The sequence below is a fragment of the Lepisma saccharinum genome, chromosome 17 (genome assembly GCF_977018435.1).
Source record: "Lepisma saccharinum chromosome 17, izLepSacc3.1, whole genome shotgun sequence".
Lineage (NCBI taxonomy): Eukaryota > Metazoa > Arthropoda > Insecta > Zygentoma > Lepismatidae > Lepisma > Lepisma saccharinum.
The window spans coordinates 26013217-26031406 of record NC_139245.1 but is presented as its reverse complement, the minus strand read 5'-3'; the positions used below and the strand labels follow the sequence as shown (position 1 = coordinate 26031406).

The window sequence follows — 18190 nt, the reverse complement described above, 5'->3', positions numbered from 1 at the left end:
AATCTTTCCCCAGTCACAGACAACTAGTATCAGAGTAACTAGTTCAAGACCGATTTTTTAGTATGTGTTATCTTCAATTGTTTTTGTTTTATATTTTTGTCAATAAGTGCTTAACAGCTTGAATGTTTGTGTAGTAAATGTACATATTTGTTCTGTTACAGCTATTTTACAATGTATATCACAATATACTTATCTAATGATTACAATTACCATTTTTTGAATGTTGATACAAAATACCAAGAATTACATCATATTATACATTGAACAATTTTAAAGAGTTGACCTTTGTATATAAACCTTGATGCCAATGCAAATGTACACAATTTCAATAAATTAATTATAAATTTTAATATAACTAATCTTGCTTGTCTGAAAGAACACACATGATTGAAGATATTTGTTTTTCATATTGTCAGTCAAAAATAACTTATGAATATGAATCCAAAATATTGCACAATTTGATAATTTTGTCATGATATACAAATTGGCTTTTTTAAACATCATATTTAATAAAATTAGTTTAAATAGTAATTTCAGACATTTAATTGCATTACATGAATAAATTTTTAGCAATCATATGACTAAATTATTATTACTATTGCACAAATGTGGAACTCTGAACTTAGCCTAACCATTTTCAAATGTTGTTATGACAATGAATTAATTTTATTGTCATATTATCATTGTGGCTTTGAAAACAAATAGCTTGAGTAGTAACAAGTTCACGTTTCAATATTATATATTTTAGCTTAGTCAAGTTGCATATTGTACCTGAAGGATATTCCATGGCACATGCTTGGTCTTCCTCAGTGAAGTGGATGAAGCCCTTCTTCTTCCACAGCTTCTTCAATATGGTGAGCAGGGAAATACATTCCTCCTCTGCCGAAGAACTGCCATACCAGTAGCTTTTGGTAAAAGGGAAATACCATGGCTTGGGCAACCCATATGCTCCTGGAAGTAAAACAAATAGGTCTCAGTTGCAAATACACTCTTGCACTATGAGCTGGTAGGAACACTCCTTACTTACTAACTTCAGGATAAAATAAATATGTTGAACACAGCACAAATATACAATCTTTATTACAACTATGCGGCAAAATTCTATTTTCTCAACAGATGGCATACTTTAATTAAAGCTGAATTAACACCAGAAAGTATATTTTTTGAATTTAATCACTTATCAGGTTCGAAGTTGAAATATTTTACAGGATCTACAAAATAGCACACAACACTTTGTAATAGTCTAAACATTCTTCAAATTATGCAAAATCATATTTCTTATTTAAATTGCACTGTGTCAAAAATATCAGAAAGTATCGGTTTGAATTCAATCACCAGTACCGGCCAATACTGGGTATCTCAGTTGCAAAAATGCTGTATTTGCACAGTCTAAATATATTGGAATTTATATGAAATGCAGAATTTTCACAATTTTTTAAACAATATTGTAGGCTGAAATTCATTTTGTGATTGACTGATTATCTTATGTGATATAAGGAAAAAGGAAAAAAAAAACTTTTAAGTTATTTTAATTCAACTAACCTGGATGCACATTTTCAATGTACCAGACCAGTCCTGCATAAACAAATGCATCCACAATGAGCATCATGGTGACATCCCAGAGATTATAAGCATCATCTTCAACAGGAGAGACAGCCATGTTGCTCCACTGAGCACCAACTCCGATCTCCTCGTAGAAAGCAAAGTACTTTGCACCCAGCCCAAATGCAGTAGGAGCCAGCAATGACTGAAATGTAAAGAACACAAGCTCAGTCCCAACAAACAAAAAACACCATAATTCTTTTTAAATTCAATTCTTCATTAATTACACAATTTGCCATTAAACAAAACTAAGAGAAACTGCATGGTTTCTAACCATCTTATTTTGTTTACCGAAAGTTACAAAACTTAAATGCATGTGTATTTATATTCAGCAGAGATAACTACTTACAGCCAATGACTTCACCCATACAGGAATGACATCATGAGCTGACTCCTCCCTTACTGCGATGTACATATAAGGCACATAACTAAGGAAGTATATTATACCAGCACATGCAGCTGCCAGCTTGGCTTTTGAATACAATACACTAACAAGGAATCTGAAAGAAAAGATACAATAGGCATGAAGTAAACAGGAACATACTATTAGTTGTCTCTTGCGTGACACCCACTTCATAAACATATTTCAAGTGTGGCCAAATCAAAAGGTACTATACAGCTCCACACTGAGAGATACTATGCACCGTTAACATTACCAATGTTTCAAAGGCAACACATAATTGCTGACAGTTTCCCATACAGGCAAAACAGCAGAAACGAAATCAGGTAAAACCAAGGCTAGCTCAGGAGTTCAGTAGGGCACAGAGCAATGGCGCAGAATCCCAGAGACCTAAGTTTGAGTACTGATCCATTTTTTTGCTTGTGTGTGCCAAATCGTAGGATAACTTGTATTTCTGTCTTTGACAGTTATATTTGATTCCATACACCTTAACCTTCACTGTACTATGTATCATACAATAAGTTACACTAAAGTCAAGTCCATATTTTCAAACCTGCGTGGGTTCTTAATCAAGGAGGGAAAGGAAATCAAATCATGAAACATTTAAAAAGGCTAAAAATTGTTAAGGTAATGAATTGGTGATTTCCTTTTCTGCCCTGATGCAGAAACCAGGTTAACTTGCTGCCTTCACACATAATTTGCTATGTTAAAACACTCATGGTGTAAAATAATATAATGGAGTTAGGTGGAAGAACAGCTGCAGACTGAACCTCGCCCTTTAATAAAGGAAAATTGAAATTGAAATCTTGTTAACTCTACTTGTAATAAAAACATTTTACATGATGTAAACAATAAATAATTATTTCATAATACTGGCAACAAAGTATAGTTCCTTCAAATCTTTAGTATAAACTTCTCTTTTCTTACCTAAATACACTGTGTTTCTTACAGAAAATTTATATAAACACAGTTTTACCTAAATACATTTACTCTTAACTATACAGCAAATATTTACAAGACAGAAAATAACATATTACTCTACTTACGAAAACATGATTATAGAAACAGCAAATGTTTCCAGGACTCCAAATATGATCCACATGTTGCTGTAAGTTAGGACTTTGCCATATTTTAAAATAATTGTAAGGATGATAACCTTTACGGACATTTGTAAAAAGCTGGTGATGAACCAAGCAACCCAATGCACTCCATTTGCAAGCCCCATCATCTTCATCACCTGGGGAAGAAATGTCATAAAATCAGTATGCACTGACCCACACTTATTTTATCCAAATTTAAAATGAATACACAATGTGACTATTCATGGTGGTTGCGGTAAACACGGTTTAAAATTACTTACGTAGACTTACATAGACGTAGTGGACATGTACTCCTCCATCCCGATCAGCCTTGCACTTGACTCCACCAGAACATGGCTACTCAGCAATAGCATGCCTCCATTTGTAACTGATGAAATCTGCAACCTTCTACAAGCCTGCCTCACCCACAACTATTTCCAGTTCGAGGACAGTTTCTTCCACCAGACAGGGGGACTAGCGATGGGCAACCCCCTTTCCGCACCCCTATCCAACATAGTGCTGCATGTGGCCGAGAAGTCAATTCTCACCCAACCAGAGTTTGCTCATATAAGATACAAAAGATATGCCGATGACACCATAGTCATTTACAAGCAGGAAGAGGACCTAACCCATCTCCTAACTGCCCTCAATAACATACATCCCAACATAAACTTCACCGTTGAAAAGGAACAAAATGGCCACCTCAACTTTCTCGACCTCAGCATCCGACGACTCCAAGACAAGTTCGTCACATCCGTATACAGGAAACCAGGTTCGGGCACCCAGTATATCCATGCAAAATCCAACCACCCACCAAAACAGAAAGCTGGAGTATGGATGAACCTTTACAGAAGAGCATTCACACACAGCTGCACAGAAGATGACCTGCAAGATGAAATAGCGTGCGTAACGGAAATAGGCTTAAACAACGGTTACACCGAGCGCCAACTATCCATGTGGTGCGCAAAAACAGAAGCCCAGTTCAGACACCCAAGAAACAGAGATAACCCGAACCAAAATCCTAAACCCAAATGGATCGCCTTTCCATACCACCCCACCACATCTGGAAAATTTGCCAAAGCCCTCAAACCCTTCAACATCCGAGTAGCGCACAAACCCATATCCCAAATCGGAAGGGCACTACCCAACTTCAAGAGATACTACCTACCCAAACTTGCATCCCCCGGTGTCTACAAGACCACATGCCAATGCCACAACACCTACATTGGCAGAACCATCCGCACCGTCCAAGAACGGATTAACGAACATGTAAAAGATGCCAAAAACGACACACCTAAATCAGGCCTCTCCCAACACCTCCACTCCACGAACCACACCATCTCCTCCATATCCATACTTCACCCAACCGGCTCTGTCATAGAAAACACCATCAAAGAAACCCATGCCATCATCCAGCAGAAACCAGCACTAAACCTGGACAATGGGCAAGCACACCCAACTTGGCACCCTGTCCTCAGAAAGATCCCCGACCCGAAAAAGAAAAGATGCTATGCACCTACCCGACCCCCCTCCAGTCACGCGGGGAACAGGAACGGCACATTACCGAGCAATTCTGCCCAGCCCCCCAACCCCCAACTGACAACGCCACCGGACAACAGGAAGCAGACGACACAAACCAAGATGCGCGCGCCAGTGCTGCCGAACGGGAAAAATCGCAACCACCGCCGCCCGGGAACAAACAAAGTAGTGACGCGGTACCATCTCCGCTTCAAACGCCGTACCCTTTTGTGAATGAAGACAGTGGATCTTCGAAATTAATAGGATTGAACCATTAAATTGTGCAACGCGGAAGTACGAAATCTTCTAAATTTCACGTAAGTAACAATGTGACTATACCTCCACATAACTCTTTTATATTGTTTCCAGTTGAAGTCCATGAATGATAGTAAGCTAGCAATATGAAAAATATACTATTTGCACTGAAGAATCCTGCTTGTGTCATGATAATTTTCAGGTATGGCTTTCCTGGTGGAAAACGATGAATATTTTTTTCTTGAGTTGTTGTCTAGGTTTTTCTTGAGAAAACTCCAAGAGTTCAGAAGATCATTCTCATTTAGCAATTTTAATTCTTAGCACTTTACACTATAAAACCTCTCAGGATGGGAGGCTTTCAGGTGTAAGTTATTGAAACAAGGAAAATTATTTGTCTCAGAGTTGAAGTTAGGTTTTATATTTTGGGAGGTGAACAGGAAGATAAATTTTGACGTACCCCCCCCCCCCCCCTCAACAAGCACAGTTAAGAAAAGAAAGCATCGCAGTCGATAATCATTCAGGTTTAGAATCGGATTTCACTTTAAACTGTATATTTAGTCCTGATTAGCACATCGGCATAAAATGAACTCAAAACAAGCTTTATGAAACCTGCACATTTTTAGATATCAGAATGGGAGATCGTTATTTACTCTCACGTTAATCGACGATTTAATGTTGGATTTAGGAGTATTCTCGATGTCAAACATCCGCTTCTCCAAATGTTTTCAGATTTTCAGAAGGCGCAGAACACGAAGTTGTTTTAACTCTTGTTTTTCTTTCTGGAGATCGAATTTCGTTATCTTCAAATCAAAACAGCTTTGCAAGATTCAAAACAATGACTTTTTGCTTCGCGCTGGATGATGAGTCATTGATGTTATCGGCAAGTTGCAGCTTTGCAGACGCTAGACAAAACACTGGCGCCAGCTGCAGCGTAAAAACAAGGAGACCGGCTGGAAGTTCGAGCAACAGGTGGTCTAAGAGAAATTCCTCAGCATTTTAAGACAACGAAACTGTCGAAGACGGAACTTTTATCAGCAGTGTAAAGAAGAAAGAAATGACCCTTGCTTTACGTTTTACTAGGGATGTGACGAAGCTGAAAATTTACCGATGCCGATGCACTCACCAATAATTTTTGGAACCGATACCGATGCCGATATTTAACCGATTCCGATACATAAGATTATTAAACAGAAATGGGATGTTATTTTCAGCATGACAAAAATAAATTTGCTATGTACATTTCTATTGCATTATGTATATACATATATATTCTCAAGAGATGCGAATGTACATTTGCATCTACAAAAGGTGGTTATGTGAACCTTTAAGAAGAACATGGATTCTCAAGAGATTAAACATTAGTGCACAAGCAGTTCTTTGAAATGCAAAATTAATTCCTGTTCTGCCAGATTCAACTTCAGAAACACGAGATTTGGAAGCACTTCTGGAATTAACCTACTTCTTCTCTTATCTCAAATCTGTTCAGCAACACTGAACACTCAATCACTGAATACTGATGCAGCAGGTATTTTCTCAGGACTTGCTTCAGGTTTGAATATTCATTTTTGAATTTCCAATACAACAGCAGATCCTGGTTCAGCAATGTACTGTTTTATTTCCGATTTATAGTTAGGTTGATCTTCTGAATGAGTTTGCAATAATTTTATTACAAAACTCTACAATAATGACGAATCATAACCAAATTTTCAATAAATCTTACAAAACTAGAATAGAAAACTTATTAGAAGGTAAAAACTCTAGTATAATCTGTACCGGTTTAAATATCGGATTTTTGCCGATTCCGATACCGATGCCGATGTGTCAATTTCGGCTGATTTTCATACATCTGTAATCGGCTTCGGCACATCCCTACGTTTTACTATGCAACAGACAATAATACGGGCAATATTTCCTATGCAGAAAATAACATTAAAAGAAAAAATAGGACCGGAATTCTGCAATTATCACATTGCTTCTCTGACATTGCCGTGCACACCAGTGGTGGAGAATGAGCTGGGAAGGAAGGGGGGTGCTTTTCTATTTTACTTGTCCTATGCTTTTTGGTCATTTTCAAGAATATATCCAGAACTGGTTGCCCCATTTCAGACGTCAAAGGAAAGGAATAGGGGTGTGTCCACTTTCACCCTTGCCTGTAATCACCCCGTGTGCACACACGAGCAAGAAAATCATGGTTGAAACAATCGTCATCGCTGCACCCCCTCCCACCCCCCTACACTTTTGCTGGCAGGAAAAGAGAGAGAAGTCATTCAGCCAATGGAACACTTTTTTGGCAAATATTATGACATTGGCACAGTTAGGAAAACGTATGAAGTGGGAAACGGGAGTTATGATGCACATAAGATCGAAGTAAACTTTTGCGGAAGCTTGGATGACAAATCATTAAGCAAGTTGACCATCTTTAGTTGGCCTATGTGGCTTTGATTATCTGTAACAGTTTCGCTTTTTTATGAAGTGTTACAGGGAACAAAGAACGCATTTTGAATGAAAGAGGTTACAGAAAGTTGTCGGCTACAAGGCCAAGAGTTGCTCACTCACGGAGACCTGCTGAAATCTAGGTCAGAGCTGGACAGACGGTCCAGACTTCCAGGCAGCACGCATCTGTATTTTGGAACATTCCTGTGATCTTATCTCTAATTTCTCAAGGTGGTGTATTTATCGATGAAAGAGCTTGACCTGCCATATACATAGACAAAGACTGCAACTCCAGCACAGTCATTTCGGGCTGCTCCCCACTCACCCCACCCATCCAGTTGTCAGCAGCTCTTAGGACAAGGAAACAAGTCAAGGAAGATTTAAAATAACATCCAAGCACATTCAATCTTCTCTTTTCGCACATCCAAGAGCAAGCAAAATCAGAATTGCAAAACAAGCCTAGCGTGTTGGATAGCAGCCTTGGCACGCATGGGGGAGCGGAGGGTAGAGGTCAAGTGCTATTAGATATGACTCAAGCTTGGTGTGGTGGTGTCTATTTTTAGATCAGACCCACTTGCGAGTGGTAGAGTGCTCGTGAAGGGAATGATTGCGAATAAAACAAGTGCAAAAAACATATTTTTCGGCCAATTTCCTTCAATTTTTTTTTTCAAATTTTTCGCGGTTCCCAGGAAAAGGGTCATTACTTCGAGGGGGTCGTTATATCCGGGGTCGTACAATCGAGAGTTGACTGTATATGAATTACACTTTGATGTTCATCAAAGAAATAACAAAATGGCAAAATATGGCACTAAGTTACAGGTTATTTCTGGCAATATTGGCTCAGAAAATTATCAGCAATTCAACCTATAAAGTGATACACGTACATCAACTGATATCAAGAGTACAAATTAGTCCCATTTCTAGCAGAAACTGTTTTTTGCTCTTAACAACAATAATAATGATGATATGTGTAAATAATATATTTTCAGATTCCTCTATTATAATATTTTTTCAAGGTCTCTGTTGTGAAACCATAAGCACCAACATACACTGCAGTGGGGGGGGAAACCTCATTTTCACATTTTTCAAAAAAAAGAAAGAAGAAAAAAACTTAAAATGCATGAAAATTTAAAACTTCGTTCTACTGTGTTCTATTCTTACCTCTTTCAGCCGCTGCTCCTTCTCATACACTATCCTCTGAACAAGCATGGAGACGGAATATACCCATGAAACAGTGAGGCATAATGGCATCACATGCTTTATCATAAACAGAAACTGGTCTTCCATGTAACAAGGATAAGGAAACTGGTGAATGTACGATCCTGGGCCACTGATATCCTTGCCGGCATATAAACTGATCATTGCACGTTCCAAGATATCCTGCAAGGTAAGAAACTGCATGTAGAAATCAGTGAATTCAACAATCTTGTCTTGAGTTAAAAGTCAATGTACCTCATGTCTACATTATTTAGACAATATATTACACATGTACAAACCATGAATCTGTAAATGTTGTTGGACTTCTTCCACAACAACAGGCGAATAAAGAAAAACATGAAGGAAGATGACACAAAACATATTTTAATTTCAATCATATAGCAGGTCGTAGGTATGAAGATGAAAAAATTTGGACATAGTTCCATTACAAAGTTTTCTGTTTCTGCTAAATACTGTTCTGGGATTCGCAAGTGTCCTTTTGTTTCTTATCATAAACAACCTATGAATGCTTTCAATAATATGCTCTGCTTTCCAAGTGAATATTAAAGCAAAATAACTGATAGTTCCACCTACGTTTAGATTTCATAGGATTTCTACTTTTGAATGCTGCAATTTTTCTACATGAAGAAAATTCAAGTAGAAGGATCCACATACATTTCTTGGAATTGAAGGATTTCTCAGCTGTTAGACAACCTGAACCAATATGTAACAGATTATATAGATAAAATAATTAACCATTACAGTATATAGTTTATATGTATTGCTGCATGTTTGTAGAATTGAAAAAAATGAGAAAATCTGTGATACTGCACAAAATTAAGACTGCTCTCATGAAAAAAGAAAGAAGGGTTTCATATGTCTTTTCTTATTATCAAGGGTTTTGCCTAGTGGGTGTGAGTCAACAAACATGATATCAGTTTGGCAGTTACGCGGAGATAGGTAATTAACTCTGATACACTTACTATTCATCTTCCCGCGAAAGTTTTTTCCAGCGATCGATTTCACCACTCGTCTAGTGGCTTCGTCAGGCGTGAACTGTACAGCGCCAAAACCCCGAGGTGCAGCAACAGAAGGAGGCTCTACACCCGCATGAGAATGACAAAAAGTGAAAGTGCTGCATCAACTAGCGCCGCCACAACTGCAAACGGAAGAAGAAGAAACCACGCCAGCCGCAGCAAGACAGTTCACGCCTGACGAAGCCACCAGACAAGTGGCGAAATCGATCGCTGGAAAAAACTTTCGTGGAAAAATGAATAGTAAGTGTATCAGTTAAACATGATCTGTTTCCTTCACTTTTAGAATTAAAAGCAATGGCCTACTGTTGCCAGTGCAGGAAAAGCGTTTCCTAGATAAATGAAACAAACTCATACCTGAATCCAAACAAAACCAAACTGATAGTAGTAGTAGCCCCATGGCCTTGGTCCAGGAAACCAGAACCTGCTTCTCACCAGGTTGGATGCAGTAAATGATGCATTTTGCCTAATTTTGTAAATCATGTGGTTTGGCATTTTCCCATTTTTCTGCATTTGAAATATTACACCTGGTAAAAGAAAAGAGAGCAACTATTAAAACTGTGTGTTAAATTAAATGTACAATCAGGTTCACTTAGTTTAACATTATAAAAGCATGCATTTCAAAAACAAAAGTATGTTCACAATAGCATAATGAATTATTTTATATCATTTAGACTGAATTACTGCATACTTTATCCTGCAACTTCTTGCAAAACTTTCAGACCGAATATGTGGTACTTGGAAATGATTATTCAGAAATAAATGCAAGGGTGTAAGGGGTGCTCCTTCCACATAGTGTACCCAATAGTCAACCTCACTTCCACATAGTACACCCTGGACTGAAGACTAACGAGGCTCTGGCGACTGGCCCCATGGCCAGTATAATTCTGTGTTGTCCTGTGTCTTGTCCTTATTTGTGCTGAGCCTCAGCTTTTAACCAAGGTAAGGAAATTTTAGTTTTCAGACACGCTTTTATTTTTCTTATGATAAGGGGCTGGACCCCATATAGTGTGACGGGTGCAAAATAGCCTCAGTGCTGACGCACCCAAAATTTTTTAATATAAATTCAAATTCACAAATAAATGCAACCTTTCATATCAAAGTGAAATGACTGTGCCATATTTCTCAATATCGTGTGCTGCCTTGGTTTATTGATGTGCAGTGAATGTTGTGTTTTTGGTTCTTTTTTTCCCCCACAAAATAGAGATACACATGATGCTTGTATTCTTGGTGTGCAACACCTGTGTTTCATGTCTTGTCACCTGTAGTAGTAAATTTAGGCTACCTTAGATTTAATTAGCTTGTTTATAAATGAAATTACAAATGTTTGAGGTGGCAGACAGAAACTGAAGTTACTGTAAACCAAATAAATATTTGAAAAGTTAAACAAAATATTTAAAAATTGTACTCTGTAACTCTATAATGTAAATCTAATACCATCACTTCTTGTGAATTTCATCTGTTGGGGAAGCAGTTAGAAAAGTGCCTGCTGTCCCCTTCTGGCATCTTAAATCTACTATAATTTTGCTTTAAAGTGTTAATACATTAAAATATGTAATTTTTACAAACAAGCCTATTGGTGGCACCAACTTGTGGCAGAATTAATCAAACTTTTGACACGATGAATATTTCACTGGATACTTGGTCGAGTTGGTGTCAGTGATTGATTGATTTGGTTTATTTTAATTCACTTTTCTGCCACTTTTGGTTAATCACAAACATGAAGATGAGTGATGACATGATGAAATTAATGAATTGACACTCACAAAGTACACCCATGCCCAGGCTGGGATTCGAACCCTGGACCCCTGGCTTCATAGTGTGCTGCGATGGAGGTCGGTGGTTGGCACCAGCGAAAAAATTATTGAACTGTACTCACTCACTGATACCAATAACGCTGAAATAGGTCAATACTGAAATGACACATTCATGTTAGTTACAAAATGTTTGTGTTGAAAAAATCTGTCCAAAACGTTATGCTCTTTACGGAGGTCTCAATACTAAAACACACTTACTTGCAAGCACTGTGACATTATCTTGGTATGCCTTATGTTTGAAGTAGTGAACAAGGTTCTTTTCATCTTTAAAGCCATGAAACACATTTAAGCTCAATCCTGACAAGAGAGAGATCCAACTGCAAGCGGCATTTGAGATAGTTGCTAGCTCCCCAAGGAAAGTTTCCTGTAAATAATAAAAGGCATTAATTTTCATGCAGTCCATTGATAAAAAGGAGCCAATACATTAATAACTAATTACCATTCAACTGTCACTAAACCAAATGCCCTGATTTTTAGAGGTATTTTCAAAAAAAATTACAGACAATGGACATTTCCACTTTGACATGAAAAATGTTTTAAATCCATTCATTTTACAGATAATGACGCAAACATGAGATGTGCAAAATATCTCGGCGATATTTGTTTCGGATCTCGAGAAACACTCCTTCAAACACCGCTGAAATTCACCTACTACGTCACGGATTTGAAAACGTCCTCTCCACAACAGGAGGTCCTCTGACGTCATCACTTAGAAATGCAAGCAGGCGGGGCTTCTGCTCGTCCTTTCAACTCATGAGCCGCGGAAGCGACAGAAAATTCACTTGTTACTGTGTAAAACAAGTATCTTACAACTTCCAGTGCAAAAATCTGTGCTCCATTTCTTGGAGATGAATTATGCCCTAGAAGTATAGTAGTATTTACTATAATTCAGCCACTCGGTAGAGGGTTTTCCCATTAGGGTGGCAAAGCAAACCTTGTAACAGTCAATGGCTGAACACGTGAACAGCCTAGTTCTTTGCGAATACATAGGTTAGTTCTGACTGGCAAGAACTTAATGTTATAGGAATGCCTTCTCTGGAATTACAATTATTTTCGTCATAATATTTTCTTCACAAATTTTAAGATAATACTTTTAGAACACACTGGTTTACACGCCAATTTCTGCAATATAAGAGGTGATACGGTATAAAAAGGTACGGTGAGTTTTTAAATTTCCTGCAGTAAATGACAGTTTTCTTCAGTTAATATATATATAGCAAATTTTTGTATTTAGCCTACTTTTACGTCGCTTTTACGTTCACTTTGTTTAACCGCAACGATGAGAACGCATGGTTAATTTATTATGTATTTATTTATTTATTTATTAACGCCTTGTTTTAAATGGCGGAGTTAAGGCCGTACAAAGCCTTTTCTTCCACTCAACCATACACATAAAATTATACATTATTATATTATACACAAAGTACATTAAGTCGTTTCACGTAAGTCCACACACACACATTATACTCATACACACAAGTCTTAAGGATCTGAATATAACACACAAAATACAAAATATATAATACACAAAATACGATATTGGAATGCAAAATTTAAAATTGTATAGAAGTAATTACAAAGTATTTTAAGAATTAATGCACTTGCATATGCCCTTTGGTCTGCTTGAAAGGGGAAGATCTAATGAGAATTCTGAAGAGAGTGGCGAACACGTCATCTCTAACATCACATTTCTTCCCAGTTTTGGCTAATCGCTACAATGAAGATGAATAACTACAAGCAGTATTCGAAGTCGGGGTGCAGGAGTATCCCCCCCCCTCCCCACACACACTACCACCAACTGCACAATCTAAGTATCACCCAACCTGCCATGATAAGAGACAAACTTTTTCTTCTGTCCCATATCATTTCGAAAACATTCACTTGTCCCATATCCTTTTATGAGACGAGACGGAACATGCCTCGTCTCGTGAGCAACACTACCATTAACAATAGAAGCATCCCCCTAGCTGTCCCCAAAGTCTCAAGCAAACATCCTCCCATGTAACAATTTCCAGTTCAATGAAATGCCACTCACAAGGAAACAGTCATACCCAGGTCGAGAGTCAAACCTGGAACATGCGACTTCCTCAGATAAATCATGAATTTTGTGTATAATAATTACAATGCCAGTTCATTCCTGGTAATTCTGAATCTGCAGTTTGGTTTGCATATATAAGCAGGAAAATATTTAGTTTTCGAGGGCTGTACCGTCGAAACTAGGAGTAAAAAATAATAATAATAATAAAAAAAATATATTAAGAAAGGTTTTTTTTTGTATTTATAATGATAAGCCTTTGCATACGTTGTTAATTCTATATTTTTCTAGACTTGAGACGAGAACGAGAATTGCCCTCCCAAACTGAGACGGATGTTTATAAATCGAGACGAGACTGTCAATAAGACATTTAAATATAAACACGAGACAGACATTTACAACTCTCAACGAGAACGAGTCGAAGGCTGCCATGTCTCGTCTCGTCTCGATAGGATCCTTAGTGGTGAAATTGTGAACCAACCAATTAATGCGTTCGGGGTAACGAGATGAGGTGGCTTTTTTCGCAGTACAAAATTCAAAATAATTATATCGTACCATTTCAGTATGGGATATTGTTATACACATGGGCGTATATATAATTCACGGGGTGGAGGGATGGATCAACTTTTGGTATGATTAGGGTTGCTTTATTTCGTAAGTGAATATCCAGGACACTGCTGGCCGGAAGCTTGTTGGGGAGCATGGGGGGAGGGGATGTTGGACCCAACAAAGTTGTGTATTTGTAGTCACAAAGTCATGATACTAAGTATTGATACTTTTCTGTTCATCTTGTGTCACTACTTTTTAAGAACCAAATTTCTTTAATATGATTCGAGGGGGAAAAAATAACTTATTTGACAGTCTCAATGCAGTTTCTTATCGCAGAAATTCCGAAACTATCAGGAAATTGCAGATATTGGTCTGCAGTCCCATCTGGTGAGTGGAATTACGAAATTTCCTTCCCATCCGTATCCCGTCCTATACGTCTCTAATTTAAGAGAATGAAATAAGTCCGAAGGAATTTTTTATGAACAAGCGGATAGAACAAGGAAACTGGAAATTTTAGTGAACCAAAAAAAGAGGAGGGTTGGATCCGTTAAATCCTCTTTAAATACGCCCATGGTTATACACATTATTTCCTTGTAATAATTATACATAAACTAAGTATAGATATGTACTGTGCAACTAATGTAATCTTCTCAGTGTATTTTCTCTTATCTGCACAAAAATATTTGATCATAATTTGCGCAACAGAAATGGAACACAAACTGAAATTGCTTATGGAAAAGAAAGTTAAATAGCCTTTATAAATAAAGTGAAGAATGCGAAAATTCTTATTTTGCACTACATAGGTTACAGTAAATATCGATAAATATAAGTTTAAAAAATATTTTTGAGTGTCTCGTGAGCAACCAATTTTATAAGCAATATTTTACGTATGGCCTGAGAACACACACGAAGCTGAACCCTTTCATTTATCTTGCACGTGAGCAGCACGGATATTTCATAGAAGAATGATCATTACAAAGCATAGTTTTCCTTTCTCCTATCGCTCCTCCTTCCATTATTTAAATCGGTACAGATTTGTAAAACTGCTGAAGGTGTCCGCTTACCGTGGGCTACACATCCGGAACTGGACGCTCGAAGCAGACGACAAACGAGCTCTCCCTAAGGAGTGACGTAGTAACATGGCGGCGGCGTGTTTTTAGCGCAACGCTAGCCTCACAACTTTGGAAGTCTCGTTTCTGCCTTAAACTGGACGCAGAGAAACGCGAGAACTTGCAGGGGTCATTTTTCCAGGGTGTAGTTTTTAAAATTGTTGTAAAAAAAGTTGAGTGGAAATGTCCATTTTATAATGCTTTAATAATATATTTTCTGTAAATGTTTTCCTAAACTTTGCATGTTAATCAAATGAATGAAGTTTATTCAACATGGTACAAAATAAATGAATAAAAATAAAACAAAAGTATTTTTATGTAAAATATCTCCAATCAAGGAGTTTTGTTGGAGAAAAATGTGATTTTTTTTATAACCTCTAATCCCTGTAAGGACAAAAAATATCTAATTTCCCTGACTTTTCAAGGTTTTGAATGTTTTCACAAAATTCTGATTTTTCCCTGGAACCCTGATTATGATAAAAAAAAAAAGCTAAAGACAAGAAATGATACAGATTCTTGACATCAATTTTCTTATTATATAATCTTGAAAAATATTATGCTTTTATTTCATTGCTCCTCAGGTCTCAGGAACTTAACAAAGTTGACTCAATTTGTAAATTTTATTAAAGCTATTTGTGGAGGGGGAGTAAGTACCCCCTTGCCCCTGACATATTATACATATATGCTAGGGCTCCTGATTAGCTAAATGGTTAGTACTCTTGCCTGTGGTGCACGCAGTCCGAGATTTGATTCACGGTGGAAACACTAAAATTTCGGTGCTGACCCAGCATTGTGACGCCAGTTGTAGGAAACCAAATAGCAGAGGTAGTGAGACTCCATGTGATTACTACGTCCCCAGTGAAAAGTCCCTTGGCAGGCACTGGCTCCCAAGGGCTATTACACCACAGAGATATGGTTTTAGGGGCTAATTTATTATTGGCATGTATCCCTGTACTTTCCATCCTGCTTATGTGCTTATCCTTGATAATATGGATAGAAAACTTGTGAAACCAACATTTTTAGTGCATTTGTATTGTGCTATGTGATTTTCATTATACTCCTATATTCTAACAACTAAGATCATTTTACAGCACTTAATAAGTTAAATGCATCAAAATATTGAAATAATACGATAGTGAACTCAATATTATTATTAGCAGCTAAATCTCACACACTTACTTTGTCTGGAATGTCCATTTCTTCAACAAATGCTTTTATGTACTGGTCATTTGTTAGTTCAAGTGACTTAGGCAACCGTCGGATTTGTTGCTGAATCATGTGGAGTGTTTCCAGGTCTTGGTCTGTAGTATTTTCAGAAAGAAAGGAGCGGATTTCTTCCGAAACATTCAGGATTTTCACTGCATATTGGCTCACCATGTCAAGTAACTTAAAAGTTTCATTTGCCTGAAAAGAAATATTCAGTTTGCTTTAAAAAAAAAAAAGACAATGAAAGACTACAACAATGTAATCTCAAATTATTTTTTTTAAAATAATCAACATGAATAGAAATTCTAAGATAATGAAAATAAACTTGGTAAGAGTGCTGACTAACGATTTCTGTCCCAATTCATTTCTTCAAAGGAACAAAACCCGTAAATTTGATTTAGTGTGATGTGGTTTTTCAATGTTAGAGCTTAAAGATTAATGCAAAAAGTAATTATGTAAAACACATTTGAAATCATTATCAACATACCTTAGTAAATAAGGAAGAAAGTGATAGAGAGGTTTCCATGTAATCACTAAGCGATTCTACAGATGAAAACTGATAAAACACATCATTATATACTGTGAAAAAATAAATAAATGGGAAAAAAAAACATTCTGAACAAGTATTAAAATTTAAATGAGCCTTGTATTAAATTTTAAAACATGGTAAAATGTATTATTTATACTATTCATTGATCCAGAAGTTGTTTGAATTAGCATTTTTTTCCTTCTCCTAATCAATTATAGGTTTTGTACATGGAAAAGAACCTTGAGAAAACACATGATACATACCTTATAAATAATCCTATCAGCATCTGTATTATTGGGAGCATACAGTATTTTGGGGTTGCTGTATAAAACATGGACTAATATTCCAATCTGGTCTTTCTGATATTTGGATATTCCTAAGTCTTCCAGTGACACTTCTTCCAAAGATGCTGCTGATCTATCTGTTAATGCATGAAATTTAAACAGAATCACATATACAGAAGTGCATAAGCTATTGTTTTGATGCAGAAATATGTAATTATAAAATTAAATTTTTTCACAACATTTTCAATATAATGAAGTGTTGTCTAGGTTTATGAATATGGTGAAAACTGCAACGATACTTCACACTGAATATATATTGTACGCGAAGGATGAGCAGACCAACACAATTTTTGAATTAAATTGCAAGTCCTCGGCGCTCAACTGGGTTTCATAATGTTATTATACTTACATTGCAAGAATTAAGCAACACAACTCAACTTCCAAAATATTATTTCACTTTATAACATTTGATATAAACTCCTTTTTCGATTTTTAACACAAGACATTTTTAATTCAATCTTCTTACATATATCTAACAAAAACGAATTGGAATCAACAACTTAAATCAAATATCGACAATGATACAGCGTTCTTAATCTCAATAGTTCCCTGTTAATTTTATAAACTTGTACGCAATCGAAATAAAGTAAATATTGGTTATTTGTGAATGTAGAAGACAGTCACATAGTCCCCCCACTCTGCATAGAAAACTACTCGAGGGATCAAACATTTTATGATCACCCTGTATGTTATCTAAAGTGTGCAGATCACAAGGAGTTTCCTCAAGACATAAAAATTATGGGTCAAATTATGAGGCATATATAATTCACACACACGTGAAACAATACTTAGTAGTAGCCTTGCAGAACCCACTCTCCTTGTTGGCTAAACTAATTAATATAAATAATATACAAAATACTGAGTCATTACAAAACTCTTCAGTACATTGATTATTGAAACATTACTCATGCAATAAACAACTTGCCTCAGATTATCATTATTTGATTATTATATATACAAGACATTTGGTTAAAACATGCCTGATCCTTGCATAATATTTAGACATACAACAATATGCGACAAGTTTACTAATAAACGTTCTCCTCAAAGTAGCACATTTCACAACTATAATGACTGACTTCC

At 36.7% G+C, this 18190-nt stretch overlaps 1 protein-coding gene across 2 annotated transcripts in view; it reads right to left on the bottom strand.

Moving 5' to 3' along the window:
- The window catches only part of LOC146001629 (ATP-binding cassette sub-family A member 2-like), a 146873-nt gene that overhangs the window by 71700 nt on the left and 56983 nt on the right, over positions 1 to 18190 (bottom strand). For both annotated transcript variants that reach the window (XM_083139182.1, XM_083139183.1), the window contains exons 10-18: positions 17027 to 17184; positions 16208 to 16432; positions 11534 to 11699; positions 9876 to 10045; positions 8449 to 8667; positions 3049 to 3239; positions 1952 to 2102; positions 1543 to 1747; positions 772 to 951 (exon numbers count right to left, since the gene is read on the bottom strand). In XM_083139182.1, coding sequence (XP_082995308.1) covers positions 772 to 951; positions 1543 to 1747; positions 1952 to 2102; positions 3049 to 3239; positions 8449 to 8667; positions 9876 to 10045; positions 11534 to 11699; positions 16208 to 16432; positions 17027 to 17184 — 1665 coding nt within the window. The remainder of the gene's footprint in view (positions 1 to 771; positions 952 to 1542; positions 1748 to 1951; positions 2103 to 3048; positions 3240 to 8448; positions 8668 to 9875; positions 10046 to 11533; positions 11700 to 16207; positions 16433 to 17026; positions 17185 to 18190) is intronic.